At 40.5% G+C, this 13,810-nt stretch overlaps 1 protein-coding gene across 1 annotated transcript in view; it reads left to right on the top strand.

Annotated features, from left to right (window-relative positions):
* Positions 1–3,821: 3,821 nt before the first annotated feature.
* The window catches only part of LOC103367075 (multiple epidermal growth factor-like domains protein 9), a 42,797-nt gene continuing 32,808 nt past the window's right edge, over positions 3,822–13,810 (top strand). The window contains exons 1-2 of the mRNA XM_008294990.1: positions 3,822–4,487; positions 9,374–9,578. Of these exons, the coding sequence (XP_008293212.1) occupies positions 3,929–4,487; positions 9,374–9,578 (764 nt within the window). The 5' untranslated portion in view covers positions 3,822–3,928. The remainder of the gene's footprint in view (positions 4,488–9,373; positions 9,579–13,810) is intronic.

The raw sequence follows: 13,810 nt of genomic DNA, 5'->3' as shown, positions 1-13,810 counted from the left end.
CCGTAGTTGTGAATGTGAGTGTGCTTGGTTGTCTGTCTCTAAGTGTAGCCCTGTATCTGTAATTGCAGAATGCTTATTCCTATTGCAGCTTTTCCGTTTTTTATATTCAGTGTAAATCTTTGTGAAATCTGCCGTCATAGAATCATATCCTTCCTCTGGATTTGCTTTAATATGGAGAGATCTTCATCAGCCTCTGGCAAGAGCAATGACGGAATTGTTGGCAGCACACGACTGGGCCCATCAACATATTTTTTATTCCTACTTCTTGTGCTATCTAACTCATGGAATTTACCTCACATATTTCCAGAGGTACCCTGAAGTTGCAGTAAATAATAACAGGTATTGAGGACTTGTAATTCTGCACCTTAGACCACTTGTTCAGAGTCAACTTTTCCCTTCTCAGCTAAAATGTGGGTCCCCCATTTCAATAGAACAGTGTTAATCAGTATTGTTCTTCAGCCTGCACAACAGCTGAACTCTTTAGAACAGGGGGAGCTGCTCTCCAACATGACAAATACCCATAATCAATCACAGATCTTATAATTACATATCATCAAAAATGTTCTTCTATCTTCTCCCCAGTCAGTTCCTGCCAGATATCACATGATGTTAATGATGTTCTCACGCTCATGCAGCTGTCGCCTCTACTTGTAGCCCCCATATCATTCTCTCCTCAAAACAGAAGCCCAGAAATGTGAATTTGTATCTCTGTCAACAAACTTATTTAAATAGCCTGAGTTCCTGATATGGCGCTTTTTTTTTTTTTAACAGCTGAGCTGCATGTAAATATGGTGTTACTTTTCCATATGACCTCATCATCAGCAAAAAGTGATACACCATAAAAAGTCCCACTTTACAAAAAAGGCAAAAGAGGAGGAAAAGTTAAAAATGACTGAATACACCTCCCTGGTGGATCCAATTGCTCACTATTTCTTCACTGGACAGGGTCCCATCTACTCTTACTTGGATCATATGATCTTAAAAACATTTTTTGATACAGTTTAGCATCCTACCTCATACCCCAGCATCATTGGGGTTTATCACTAATCTCTCAATTTTCTTCTTCTCAATATCAAGAAATAAACCCAAACCCATCTCTTCCAGGTGCTGTGTCTCACCTTTTGTGACTGGTTTGTTTAAGTTCATACAAAAAAATAAAGTGTCCACTTCATTTGTATTGTCATTATTACGCTATAATTTGAAACTGTCTTTATTCAACCTCACCTCCTTTTTTGTGCTTGCTGAACTTAGATCTTCTAAGCTATGCCTTGCTTTGAATATTTTAACTAACGTCTGCCTTGCTTTGCCTCCTGTCCTTCAGATAGTATTGGAACTGTAGATGTCCTATACACTACTGCTATCCAGTGGACCAAGACCCATAACGTTCCAACCTCTGTTTGCAGCCATAAAATACTGCAGTATCTGTGCCAGTGATCTCTTGTTACCTCTCTCATAACTCTCCTGACCTTTGTCCTGTCTCTTATTTTTAATGGCTTTCCAATCCGCTGTATGGAGAGCATGGGCAGTAAGATTGCATGCATTATTCCACCATGTACAGTCTGATGTTCTTTTTGAACCTTGTGTCTCTGGTATAAACTCATCTGCAGTCAATGCAAGAACTTCTGTTCCAGGTATCCATGTCCTCACTACTTACATTTACTACCCATTCTTTGCCCTTCTCTTTGAATTCTTCTCATTTGCCATGAGCACTGGGTTCTCCTTCGCCTGTTATCCTGCTCTTTTATTAGTATTGTACCAAACTTGCTTAATATTGAAACCTGATGACTTCCCATTGTGTATACATGTATGTCCCATTCCCTGACTAAAGCAAGCTCAGCTTATAAGCTGAATGTAAATGTTGCATTAATTTACTGGCTGACTAGCTGGGAATTATGCAGGCCTACCATCACTTAATGCCACAAGCCCACATTTGTCTAAAAAATCCCCAGGACATTTGTGTTTCATGTCCTGCTCTCCGTGTTGGTAATGTGTGGCTCTTTCTGAGATTGAACCCGAACAGCTCTCACGAAGCTCTTTGGGTTTTCCATGACTTGTGATTCACTAGTAAGTGTATAGTGTATTAGAATGGTCTAGAACATGGTAGAAATTAACAGGACCATTTGGACTAGGGTGAAAACTGTATTTTCCTAAAAACTGGAAATAATTTTCAGGGGTATGAATAAACTTGGACATGGAAATTTTCAGTAAAAATGCTTTAAAAATGTAGAAATAGTTCAAATCAATCATTAACACAATGTTTCATTGTGGTTTTTTTCCCACTTGCTTACGTCTTTTACAGCCACAAGAAAGCTATTGATTAATTAAAAAAAGACATCAAAGGCAAATTGGAACAGCTATCTCCAAACAGAGGAGGAGGACTGCGACACCAATTAAGTATCACACAGTGCAAAGGTCTCTCCCAAGAAAGTTTCACCATCAGTGACTTCTTGAGTCACCCTGACGTGGCAGATTCACATCCTTTGTTGTTGGTGTTATTAGGTCACCTAGTTTCACAACTATTTACACTAGAAGAAGATGAGTCCTTGGGAAATGGGTGTGACGTGTCTTCAAGAACCTGAAAGAGAAGTCCAGCTGCTTTAACCGGAAGCTCTTAGAATTACAATGACCTGGATGCTGAGAAATTGCACAGACACTGAACTGACTCGTGGATCCACTGGAGGGCAATCAACACTCATGATTTGATATGTACAGCAGCAAGTACCAAGGCAGACCCAACAGCTTGCTTTTGATTTCTGTGTCCACCTTCAAAATAAATGTTTTAAAATTGAGGCCTGATAATGCAGTGTGAAGTATGGAAGCATGTAGCAACAAACAGTCGCATTTCTAAGCGTTAAAATATTAAGACTGTGTTCAGCTCTTATAATAGACAACATCTAGACTAGAAGCCTACAGCTAACAAAAGGACAGCTGACACATATGAGAAAAACGTATAATGCATGGACTTAGATGGAATACGATGGAAATTTTGCTACTGCCAGTGTTGCAATATTTGAGACTGCTTAGCCGTTGGTCCAGGCTGATTAGATTTTTTTTATTTTATTTTTTTGAGTGTTCCTAATCAATCCCCACGGAATGCCATTACATTGGATAACAAATAAGTATTCTTATGAATACATCTTGTAATAAATAAATGTGGTATTATGAAAGAGGCCCCTTGTAATAAATACGTAGTCCCTCAAAAATGTCCTTTTAAAACAAAACAAGGTTCATTTAATTTTGTTGACGTTTATTTACATGTCTCGATTTCCTTGTTTATTTTATAGTCGTATTTGACATTTCACGTGATTATTTATTTATTCTATACAGATTTGTTTTATACTTGCTAATCCAGGAGGAGCTAGGCAAGAATAAACTGATATTAACGTAATAAATAGACTTTCAATAAAATATGAACATGAATCCTAAAACGAGCCATGTCAGGACATTTCCAGTGTGAACAAATGAAACAGCATACCTGAGCTAGGTGCAAGCGTGTAACTGTAGCAACGGAAAACTTGTTTATATCTATCTTACAGGCATCAAGTACACTAAATTGACTAAATACAATATCTTTACATTACCATACGTGTGTCAGTTAGTGAATGAAACCGGTTAAGTTTTGATCATTTTCAGAGTGGGGACGTTTGATAATTTACAATACTGGCTCCATGTTGAAACGACTACCCAATCACAGCGTCAATGAACGCCCACTGAAATGCATCCAGGGCTCCTATTGGCTGACGAGCACGTCACTCTCCCGACGAGCCCGGGTTCGGTTGCAGCGCAGGTGAAGTGTGGACGGTGGTTCATAGGGCAACAAACAGCAGCGTACGCCGCCGGGAGACATCAATGGTGGAGTACGCGTCCATTCAGGGAAAGGTCTGAGAGAGACCGTTACTGGGGCTTACATGGAGAGCTGAAACTGAATATGAGGCTAACGTCCTTAATGATGCACATATCTCCGGTTCTGCTATTTATTTTGTATGTATATATCGGATTTTCTGAAGCTGCACCCCGCATCAGTCCCTACGATGCGTCGCCTATCTCCAGGAAGCCCGGCTCAGCCTCCGACACCTGGGAGACCTTCCACACCGACATGCCTCCGACTTTACCCGAGAGCACGTTCACTCTCGGGCCTCTAGCCGGACTCACACCAGTTGTTTCAGCCGGGCCAGCCTCCTCCACCACCACTACAAGCCCTAGCTCCGAAACTGCAACCACCCTCCAGCCTCCAACAACAGATCCGACAACCACCACCACCGCTACTAGCACCACCACCGCCCCCGATCCTGGAATATTCTCAGCCACTAAAGATCAAATCATTTTCAGATCAACCGGCAAACGATCCACCGATGCACAAACATCACTTTTTACTCCGGAGAAAACGCTGCAGACCATGGTGTCCATGGTTTCCCAGCGCACAGCAAACGATGCCTGGGCTGCAGATAAAATTGGCACATCTGTTACCTCAATAGAGAACAGTCAAGGTGAGTGATCTCAAATGAAAAAAAAGAATAAATCTGTTAGATTTTGGGGGGGCTTTTGTAAATGATGCTTTACGCACAACCACCATCAGAGAGACAGCCAGTGAAAAACAAGACATCCATGTGTAACACAGGATGGTCGCACTGTGGTTTTGACGCAGAGAGCGACCGAAAAACCAGATTGCAACAATAGGCAGACTCTCAGATGCAATACGAGCCTTCAAGTAATCGGGAAATGACCAAATCCATAACACCCTTTATGCACAATTTGTTCAATGTAGATTTCTCTGCGTGGTCTTTATTATAAACCAGAGGCCTTTTTATTCTAGGATGACACATATTACAGCGGGCTGGAAATAAGGGGGGAGGGTGAGGGGGTGGGGGTGATCCTGTTGTTGTTCAATTTATCCAGTTCATATATAATCTACAAGGACCTGGGTCTGTTGTGTTAGACTGGCTGCATTTGGCTACTGATAGAGAATTACAAGGAGCTGCTCAGATAGCTGCAGCATCCCCTCTATTGTTGTTTGCATGGCATATTCAGAACAAGGCCATTCAACCAAAATGGCCAGGCAGGCCAAGCCATGAATGAGCAATGACAGTGGGGGCCCCTCCTCTCTCACATACATCCCAGTATCCATGTGGATGTGTTGTTCTCCAGTCAGCACAGCAGTGCAGGCTGAGGGTTCTCACTCAAAATGGTTCTTGAGTGTTTGTGACAGTCAAAGATGTGAGAACAGAGAACACAACATTCCCTTTTTATCATTAGTATTACTTCTTAGAAAAGCTGATCATGGCAGCGTTTGGTTGCTACAGCAGGGATGACTGCAGATTTTACGAGAAATGGTTTTGGGGAAAACAGCAGGACCAGAGTTGTGGCTGGTTCTGTGGTGGTTGGACAGTTAATGGCGAAGAAATGTTCAGTGGAATATTTCTGAAGGGTTGAGTTTCAAATAATTGTTATTATATTGGAAACGTCTTTAAATCTCAGAGTTTTGTCAATGGAGATTTATAAACACGTATGTTCATCTGTCAGTTGACATAAAAATACCTAAATATGATTCCATTCCATTTCCCAGTAGTGAAAATTTGTTGTTTCTCTCTCGGTTTTTTTCCCTTTTGTTCATTTGTGACAGCGCACTGGATATGTTTGGGTTTTGTATTGTTGGTCAGACAAAACAAGCAATCTAAGGACGCCATTTTGGGCTTTAAGAGACAATGATGGTTACTGTTACTATTCTAAAGTCCAAAAGAGTAGAATATTAATTGACCTGCAATCAATCTACTTGTTGTGTGCGATTGTTTTTCATTGAAGCCTGAAGTCAAATTGAAATCTGCACCCTTGCGTGAGGTCATACTTAAAAGCTTCACCCTTCCATCATCTCCAAGAATCTCAACATTCTCCATTTTTCTCGTGCACATGACAATGTGACATCAACAAAGGCGTAACTTGGGATCACACCCAGCCACCATGATATCTTCTCTGGCAGTGCAGAGGCCTTGCAGACAGATACCCTGAGGTGTATTTTCACATGTTTCAGGTATACTTTATTTGAAATAGCCCTCAGTGCTTTCTGATAGCTGAGAATGTAGTTTGATACTTGACACAAAATTGAAAGTACAGCAATTATATTCTGTATAGCAAGCAGTAAACTGGGAAAGAGAGGAGTTTTGAGACGTGGCTTGTTCTGAACAGCCTGCTGCTGCCCGTGTCTGAATACCAGTCATGCCATCGCATCACTTCACAGCCAGCCAGACAGATAGGAGAGGTGAATTCTACCTTAGTTCCTCCTCACCTCCTCTCCCCCACTACACACAGTTCCAATCCAATCTACATCAAACTTGTTGTGCAGCTTCACAGAATTACCTCGCTGGGGCCCAATCACACACCCAGAGGAAACTGGGTTTTAAGAATGAACTGCAGTTTGTGTGTGTGAGAAGTGATACACATTTATCGGATCTCATACATTCTCAGGCGTGATCGGGGCTGACAGTTTATCAGTGGATGGTGCTCTTGTAAAGGCCCTGACAGTAGACTCCACAGGCTTGCATAACTACAGGCCTTTCTTAGTTACATAAAAGTCCAAGCAACAGTGGAAGAGAGCATAATCTGAGTGGGATGCCCATGCAGTGATACATTAAAATTCAGCTGTCCTTTCCACTTTATCTAACCTTTAGCTGAGGTATTGTGTGCACGCTAAATATGAAAAACAGGCTGATTTCACTTTCTTATTTGTCTGTTTCCTTTGTCTGACTGCTGAGCCCGGAATGGAGACATGTAGTCGAGCCTTTGGTTGCCACACCTAACCTGAGACCAGATGAATAATAGATTGCCACTCTGTGCTCTTCAGGGTCATCCACATGCCTGTCATTATATGACCTGATTTGGTAAAGAGACCACCAGTTAGAACTGTACAAATGCTTCATATGCAGCACTCAGTTTACTAGGTTTATCACTGTTGCTTTAGATGGGAATGTTGAACATTTTTAAAAAATATATATCTTGCTTTCTGAAAAACAAGCGTCTAAAGCAGAGGATATGGATGCTAGCTCAGAAAGATGAAGTGCACCCTTTTTAATTTGTGCACTGGCGAGAGAAATCTGGACAAGCGAGTGAATTAACAACTCTCCCTGCTCCTTTAGCATGTTGTCCTGAGCAGTTCCCAGGGGATGATGATGCCAGAAGATTGTGAATGGACCAGGCAGCTTTAAGTGAATGATTGTGGAAGGCGGGCAGTGTTACACGGCAACACTTAGTCCACTGTCGAAAGCAACTTCCCTGTACATAGCCACCAACAAAGATGTTCCAGTGCGACTAATGGAAAAAAAAACTGAGCAGTGTCGTTACAAAAAGTGCAAGTCACTGGCACCTGTGGAATGTTGGACTGAAACGGTGTATGATGCATGTTTGAAAAGAATGACTTCCCCATTTTTGAAATACAGTACATTACTGGTACAACTGGCCACAGCAAAGAGATCACACTGAAGGGGGAGGGTGGCTGGATGACTAGGGGAGTGAAGCGGAATTAAATAAGATTTATGTTGGGAAAATTAAATCTGGTTCCTTTTTTATATGATGCTTCTCAAATATGTACTGATTTTTATTTTGTCCTCTTAAAGGGAAGAAATTGAGATCTGCTGCTCTACACACGCATGCACACTTTATTACTAAATGGTGGGGAAATTAAAATATCTGCCAGCTTTCCAACTGTTTCCAGAAGTTAGACCTGTCAGGACCAGTGGTGATGTTAAGGCTGGTCCAGCGTATTGTTTAATGTGTTCTGTACCAATAGCCACTCTTCTGACTGGGTGCAGTTCTTTGAGATTCAGAACAACCAACTGTTAACCATTGCTTTCACTTCTTCAAACTACTACCTAAAAAACGGTCTATGCAAGCTTTACTTAGAACGCCATCCGTCCAGAAAAGACCAATAATTTCAAAGAATAGTTTTGTTTGTTTCATAACTGTCATCTATAGTCATGCACCTTCATCTATCATAATATAATATATAGATGGGTGTAGACACAGTTGTGATTAAGGCTACAACTAATACTTTGTTTATTTATTTGTTAATCCTGTTAAACATTTCAATATAATAGTAATTGATTTTACAAAACTGAAGACTTTTGCAATTTCCAGTACAATGGGTCATTTTCAAATTGTCTGTTGTGTCCGAGGTAAAGTCCATTACCCAGATGTATTCACTTTACAATAGTATGAAGCAAATAAAAGCAAGTATCCACATTTTAATACATATCATATTTGGTATTTTTTGGTGAGTGGTTAATCAGGTTTCCTAATTGTTGTTGACCAATGTAATGCCAATCAATTATTTGACTATTCATTTCAGCTATTCTTGCTAAATGGACTACATGGCATTTTATGTGATTGGAGTTTGCTATTTTTGTGCTCTTCTTTTAGCCTTCTGAACCTTAAAATCTGCTGGTGGGTTTGAGAGGCACTTTAACTTAAACAAATCACCATAATTACACACTTTATCATGGCCAGAAACTGCAAAAACAGAGTTGTGAATGTTAAGATTTTTGACTTTCTGAACGTCCTTCACCTATTCATGTATCAACCAAATTTAAACTTTGAATCGGGATATTGAATCACTTTATTAACAATTGGCTAAAACGGCTTGCCATTGGTGGATTAGATTGTGACCAACAGTCACGTGACAAAATTCTGGGACTTTTCAGGTGAACTGCCGCCTGTGTTAACACAGAGCAGATAGGCGACAAGGAGGGAAGCAAATTAGACAGTCTGAAAACAAAATAAAACATACTTGATCACTAAATTCAACATAACTAAAAAATATCCAGAGGAGCAAGTTTTTGCCAAATGGTTGGAAGAATCAACATGGTGAAACATCTTTTGAGAGTTGTTCAGAGGAGTGGGAAACATGATGAGTTTGTAGAGTTGTGAAAAATGTCAATAGCAAAATATCTATAGTATGAGGAGCCATCATTATTTTTCCAGTATTGGTAAAATATTGTACATGTTGATTCCTTTTTTTTTCTAATAAATAGTGAGGCTTTTTAAAATTGTTGTTGTTTTTTGTTTTGTTTTTTTATGATTTATGCCATTAGAACAGTTTCACTACTGCACAGAAGACATCTGTCAGTTCTCTCTACTTACAGAGTAAGTAAAATGTGACAGGAAAAAAAAACACCTGGAAACTACTTGAGGTTGAGAGGATTATGGTTCGTCCATAGAGTTACTTAGTTTCAGACCAGGGTCTGTAGATGTAAAAAAATCTAACAAGAAATCAAAAAGAAAACTGTCCAGAATTGAATTTGTGTCACTGCTGTTACCGCTCTTTCAGTATTTGCTTTTTTTTTCTTTCCCTTCTCATTGCTGCCTCCCCGTCGACCCCCTCATGCAGAGGGCATTTGTAACTGCAGCAGCGGTGGTGAGGGGATTTTGGATCCGGACGAATGCGAGCAGAGCACTGGTCAGTGTTCGTGTCTGTCGGGCTATACCGGTCTGCAGTGTGAGGACTGTGAGGAGGGACACTTCACCAACGGCACCAGCGGCTGCCTGCCCTGCGCCTGCGACTCCTACGGTGCAGTGAACCACCTCTGTGACAGGTCAGCCTGCTTTTTTGACTTTCTTTTGAGAGCTTGTAGATAAAGTAACACCCTCCAGGAGCCATGTTGGTGATGTGTGTTTGTTTTGTGAACATAACTAAGGAGACATGAAGAGACAAGTCGCATTGTATTTGTGGTTTAGATGAACTAATTTGCCCGCTAACTGTAGTATAAAATGGATTAAAGCTGCACAAATGGAGACATTTACATTGACTCCGGATCAGCTGACAATGTGTAATGTAAAGCAGGTTCTTGAGATTTGACTCCACAAAGAATTATGGACGTGTTTAAAAGCTGAACACTTTTGCAATCAATGCTTTTTTACCGTACTTTGTGTTTATAGCTTGTTATGGTGGCCAAAAAATTGATTTGTGCAACTTTAATAGTAACTTTTTTCCCAATACTACTTGACCATCAAACTCTACTACCTTTGTATTTTGAGAAGCAAGGTGAGCCATTCAAAAAAAATTCAGTTGTCCTATTGGGGCTGCTGCTAGTAGTCTATTATGGGTTGGACATGCATTCACTGATATACCATGAGATTAGATACAGATATGACACTGCCTGTCAGCAAGTGAAGAGGCGCAATGTTCACATATTAGTTTATGTTTTGTTATAATGTTAGTATAAGGAATGTTTAGCTGTAAAGTTACAGATGAAACATATGTTTATACTGCTGTGCGTCTTGATCCAAGTCACTGGCTGAACTCGGTCTTGAATTTGAGTGTGATTTGTATAAAAAACAAGTTAATTTGCATGTAAATACATGACTGATTAAAAATTACATTTTTTTTACTTTTACTTGGCTGTAATAAAATGCACTGTATATGAGCACAGAGAGCTGTAGAGAAACAAACAGATGTAACACCCGCTAAGTTTATGTTGTACTGAGGGACATCAAGCAACTGAAATCACAGTAACCCACTAAGTCCTAGTTGATTGGTTTCAAATATGCCTTACAGTTTTCCCCCTCTCTGAATGTCCAATCTGAATGGCTCACCTGGAAGCAGCAGGCATGGAGGGGGCAGCGTTATGCTAATTTTTGGCTTAGTAGCTGTCAGTTACTCAGTTTCTATGCAGAAACTTGTTGAAAGGAAGCTAGAGGAATGGCAGTAACAAGCATCTTCACACTGCTTTTATTGTACATATTAAATTCTGTTAAACATATATTATCATCTTATTGTCAATGTGGGGTATAGTATTTAGATTTTTTGCATGCAAGTACATGACTGGACAAGCAAAACCCACCTTCACTGTGCTCTAAAGCTAGAAACAAATCCTCTTCATGAGACTGTCAAGACTTATTTTGAGTGTTAGTGAATTAGCTCAGATATTTTTCATGCCCACTTGTATGTGTTATGTAGACAGTGAGATTTCATGGCAAAGTCAGAAATTGCCTCTAGGAGATTTGTGAGTTACCTGCAAAGTGGCTGCAGCTGTTTAAAGGAGTCCTATCTTAAGCAGCACAAGAGCTGTGGCCTGCGAAACCCAAACAGACTGTCTGCTGTGAATTAGAGTTTGTTATCTATTAAAGACTGGGCCAAGATGTACCGGGACTCAGCCTTGCTCAGATGTTGTTCTCATTGTTCCCTTGCAAAATCGCTATTCAGTGCATTGATCCAGGCCGTGATCCCACAGGCCTGGCTGAAGACAGCAAAATATCCCGACCCTGGTTGCTTCTCAAATTCAGAAGCCAGAAACACACAACAGAATTGCATGCAGCTTCTCCACAAGTCACAAGAGCTGTGACTGGGAAACGAAGCTGCGTGTGTGGGTTAGGAACACGGTAAAAATAGCAGCTGTTCTCTCTGCCGCTAACCATGAAAAGGAATGCTGCTGCTTTTCAGAAGCCTGAGTCCACAGTTTGTGGAGGATTTGTGTTGTCATGCTCTGAAAAACACGTCACTGTACAGGGTTACGTAAACTAAATCCTAATAGGTGTAGTCCTTTGATGGAAACACAGGACGTGTTTTTCACGCTTACAAAGACTGAAATGTTGTGTCTAGAGCTCAGTGGGATGTAGGTGAAGGTGGAGGGTTATTTCAGGGCTCTTTGCTTTCTCACAGTGACACGAGTAAATACAGTCCTTCTCAGACGGTCTGAGCCCGGCCTCTGCTAACCCTGTTAGCCTAGCCTAGCCCCCTTCAGAGCTTATCGCTGTAGGTTACGTAGATTAACCAGCTTTCCGACCCCCCAGCCTGCTGCTTTAGGTATTCTTACCATAAGTAAAGAGCTGAGATGGAGGCAATCTGTGCTTTAGTCCTGTTCACTGCTGAGAGAACACTATAATGACGGTGAAACGGCATGAATTATACTGCTTTCTTCAACGAGCATAGTAATTAATGTGTTCAGAAACTGCACATTCAGCCAACAAGGTGAGGAGACATTGGTATGTTTAGACAGGATGGGTTTTACTGGCTTCCGATGTCTCGACATGAACTGTAAACCTGATGTCTCATTGTTATCAGTGGTCACATTCCACAGAATACTAACCCATGAGCAGAATAAAGAATTAATGTTTTAGCAGTTTGGGAAATATTTGCTCCTTTGAGTTTAATGAGAAAATCCACGAGAGTCAGAAGGCAGCTGCCACTTAACTTAACATAAAGACTGGAAATTACTTGTCCAAAGGTAACCAGAGTCCAGAACTGGGTTATGTATAAACCTAACATTTATTGTGTCACCTCTGAACAGAGCCAGACTAGCTGTTTCATCCGTTACCATTCTTTATAAGTTTAGGGTCCCATATTGTGCCCCTTTTCAACAAATGAATGATAATGTCATGCGTCCCCGGAATGAGTCTTTCAGTTTTCAGCCCAAAATACTGAAAAAGTGGTCATTTCACCATGACTGTATAATGTCTAGTTTTTTAGTAACTGAATTTAATTGAATTGAATTTATATAGCACCAATTCACAACATATGCTCTCTCGTAGCACAGTTTTAAACAGAGAAACACAATTCCCTTTGAGCAGCTTTTATGAAACATACATTATAATCTAAATTGTCGCTATGGGATATAACATTTACATTGCCCTTTATTACAGCAGCCCTTGGCCAAAAGAATATGAAAGCACACGCACGTTAACAGATGCGTGATAGCAGCAACAGTTTTTAGTTATATGTCAGTTGTTGTTTCCTAAATTCATGGGCTCAGAGATGTTATCACTCCATGATTTACAGCTGTTATTGATGTCAGGACTGTTAGTACTCCTGTTTCAGATCACTTCCAGACACCTGCAGATTTGACTGACTGCATAGTCGGAGTGGAAAAAGGGAGAGATGTGCTTTTTTTAATGTGAAAAAAAACATTCACACGTGTGCAGCTGAGTCTCACCTGTTCGAAGATGTTTGCTGTGAGGAAACAGGCCCGTGGTTTGTCTGAGGCAGCATTATGTAACTGCAGTACAATATGTAGCTCAAAGCTAGAGCTCAGACAGAGCTTTCCTTTATGAGGAAGTGACGGAGTGAAAACCTACGATTTGTGTTGGTTATGATGTGATGCTGACTTGGTCTCTGCTGCATACACATGCTGAATGCTTTTAAAAATCTCCTCTGCATTTCTGAGTCAGTGTTGTTGTTGTTGTTGCTTGGTGTGTTTGTCTGGATAGCTGGCCAAATATAGATGACATGACATCACAAGGAGATATTTCCAGCTTGTAAGACTGACTGATAAAGACTACCTATTTTCAGCTATCTAAAGCATCAATTTAAATGTCAGAATTCCACATTAGTTCCTTCCAATCAAAGAGAAAGAGCTTCTTTCTGGAGTTACTGTTTTACATAGTCATTTGGCAGTATAACTCCTCAAGAAATACCATATTGAAGGTCACACTGTTCTCTTATAGTCTTATAGCTTTTATAGCAGAATGCACAGCAGCAACAAAACATTTCGTGTTGTGAGTCAATATCTCTCAGTATCCTCAAACTCTGGGTCACATTTGATCAAACTAATGAGTTTAAAAAGTGACGGTACCAAACCTCGCTAACGTCAAGAAGAGTAAGGTCATTTCGATCAAAACGATATGCAGCAGTTGGAGTAGTGAATATGACTTTCTGCACCTTTTCCTTTGGAATGTACTTTACCCTCAGATGACACTAGTTGTTTTCAGTGTTGAATCATCCTCTGGGCTCTTATAGGTGTGTAGGTCCCAGTAGGTACATCAAGTGAGGGAACAGACATCCATCAGTTCAAACAAGCAGTGAGCTATTTTTATTGCAGCAGGTTGTTGA

The sequence above is a fragment of the Stegastes partitus genome, unplaced genomic scaffold (genome assembly GCF_000690725.1).
Source record: "Stegastes partitus isolate 25-593 unplaced genomic scaffold, Stegastes_partitus-1.0.2 Scaffold1013, whole genome shotgun sequence".
Taxonomy (NCBI): domain Eukaryota; kingdom Metazoa; phylum Chordata; class Actinopteri; family Pomacentridae; genus Stegastes; species Stegastes partitus.
Note: the sequence above shows the minus strand (reverse complement) of the source record. Positions and strands in the feature narration are given on the sequence as shown.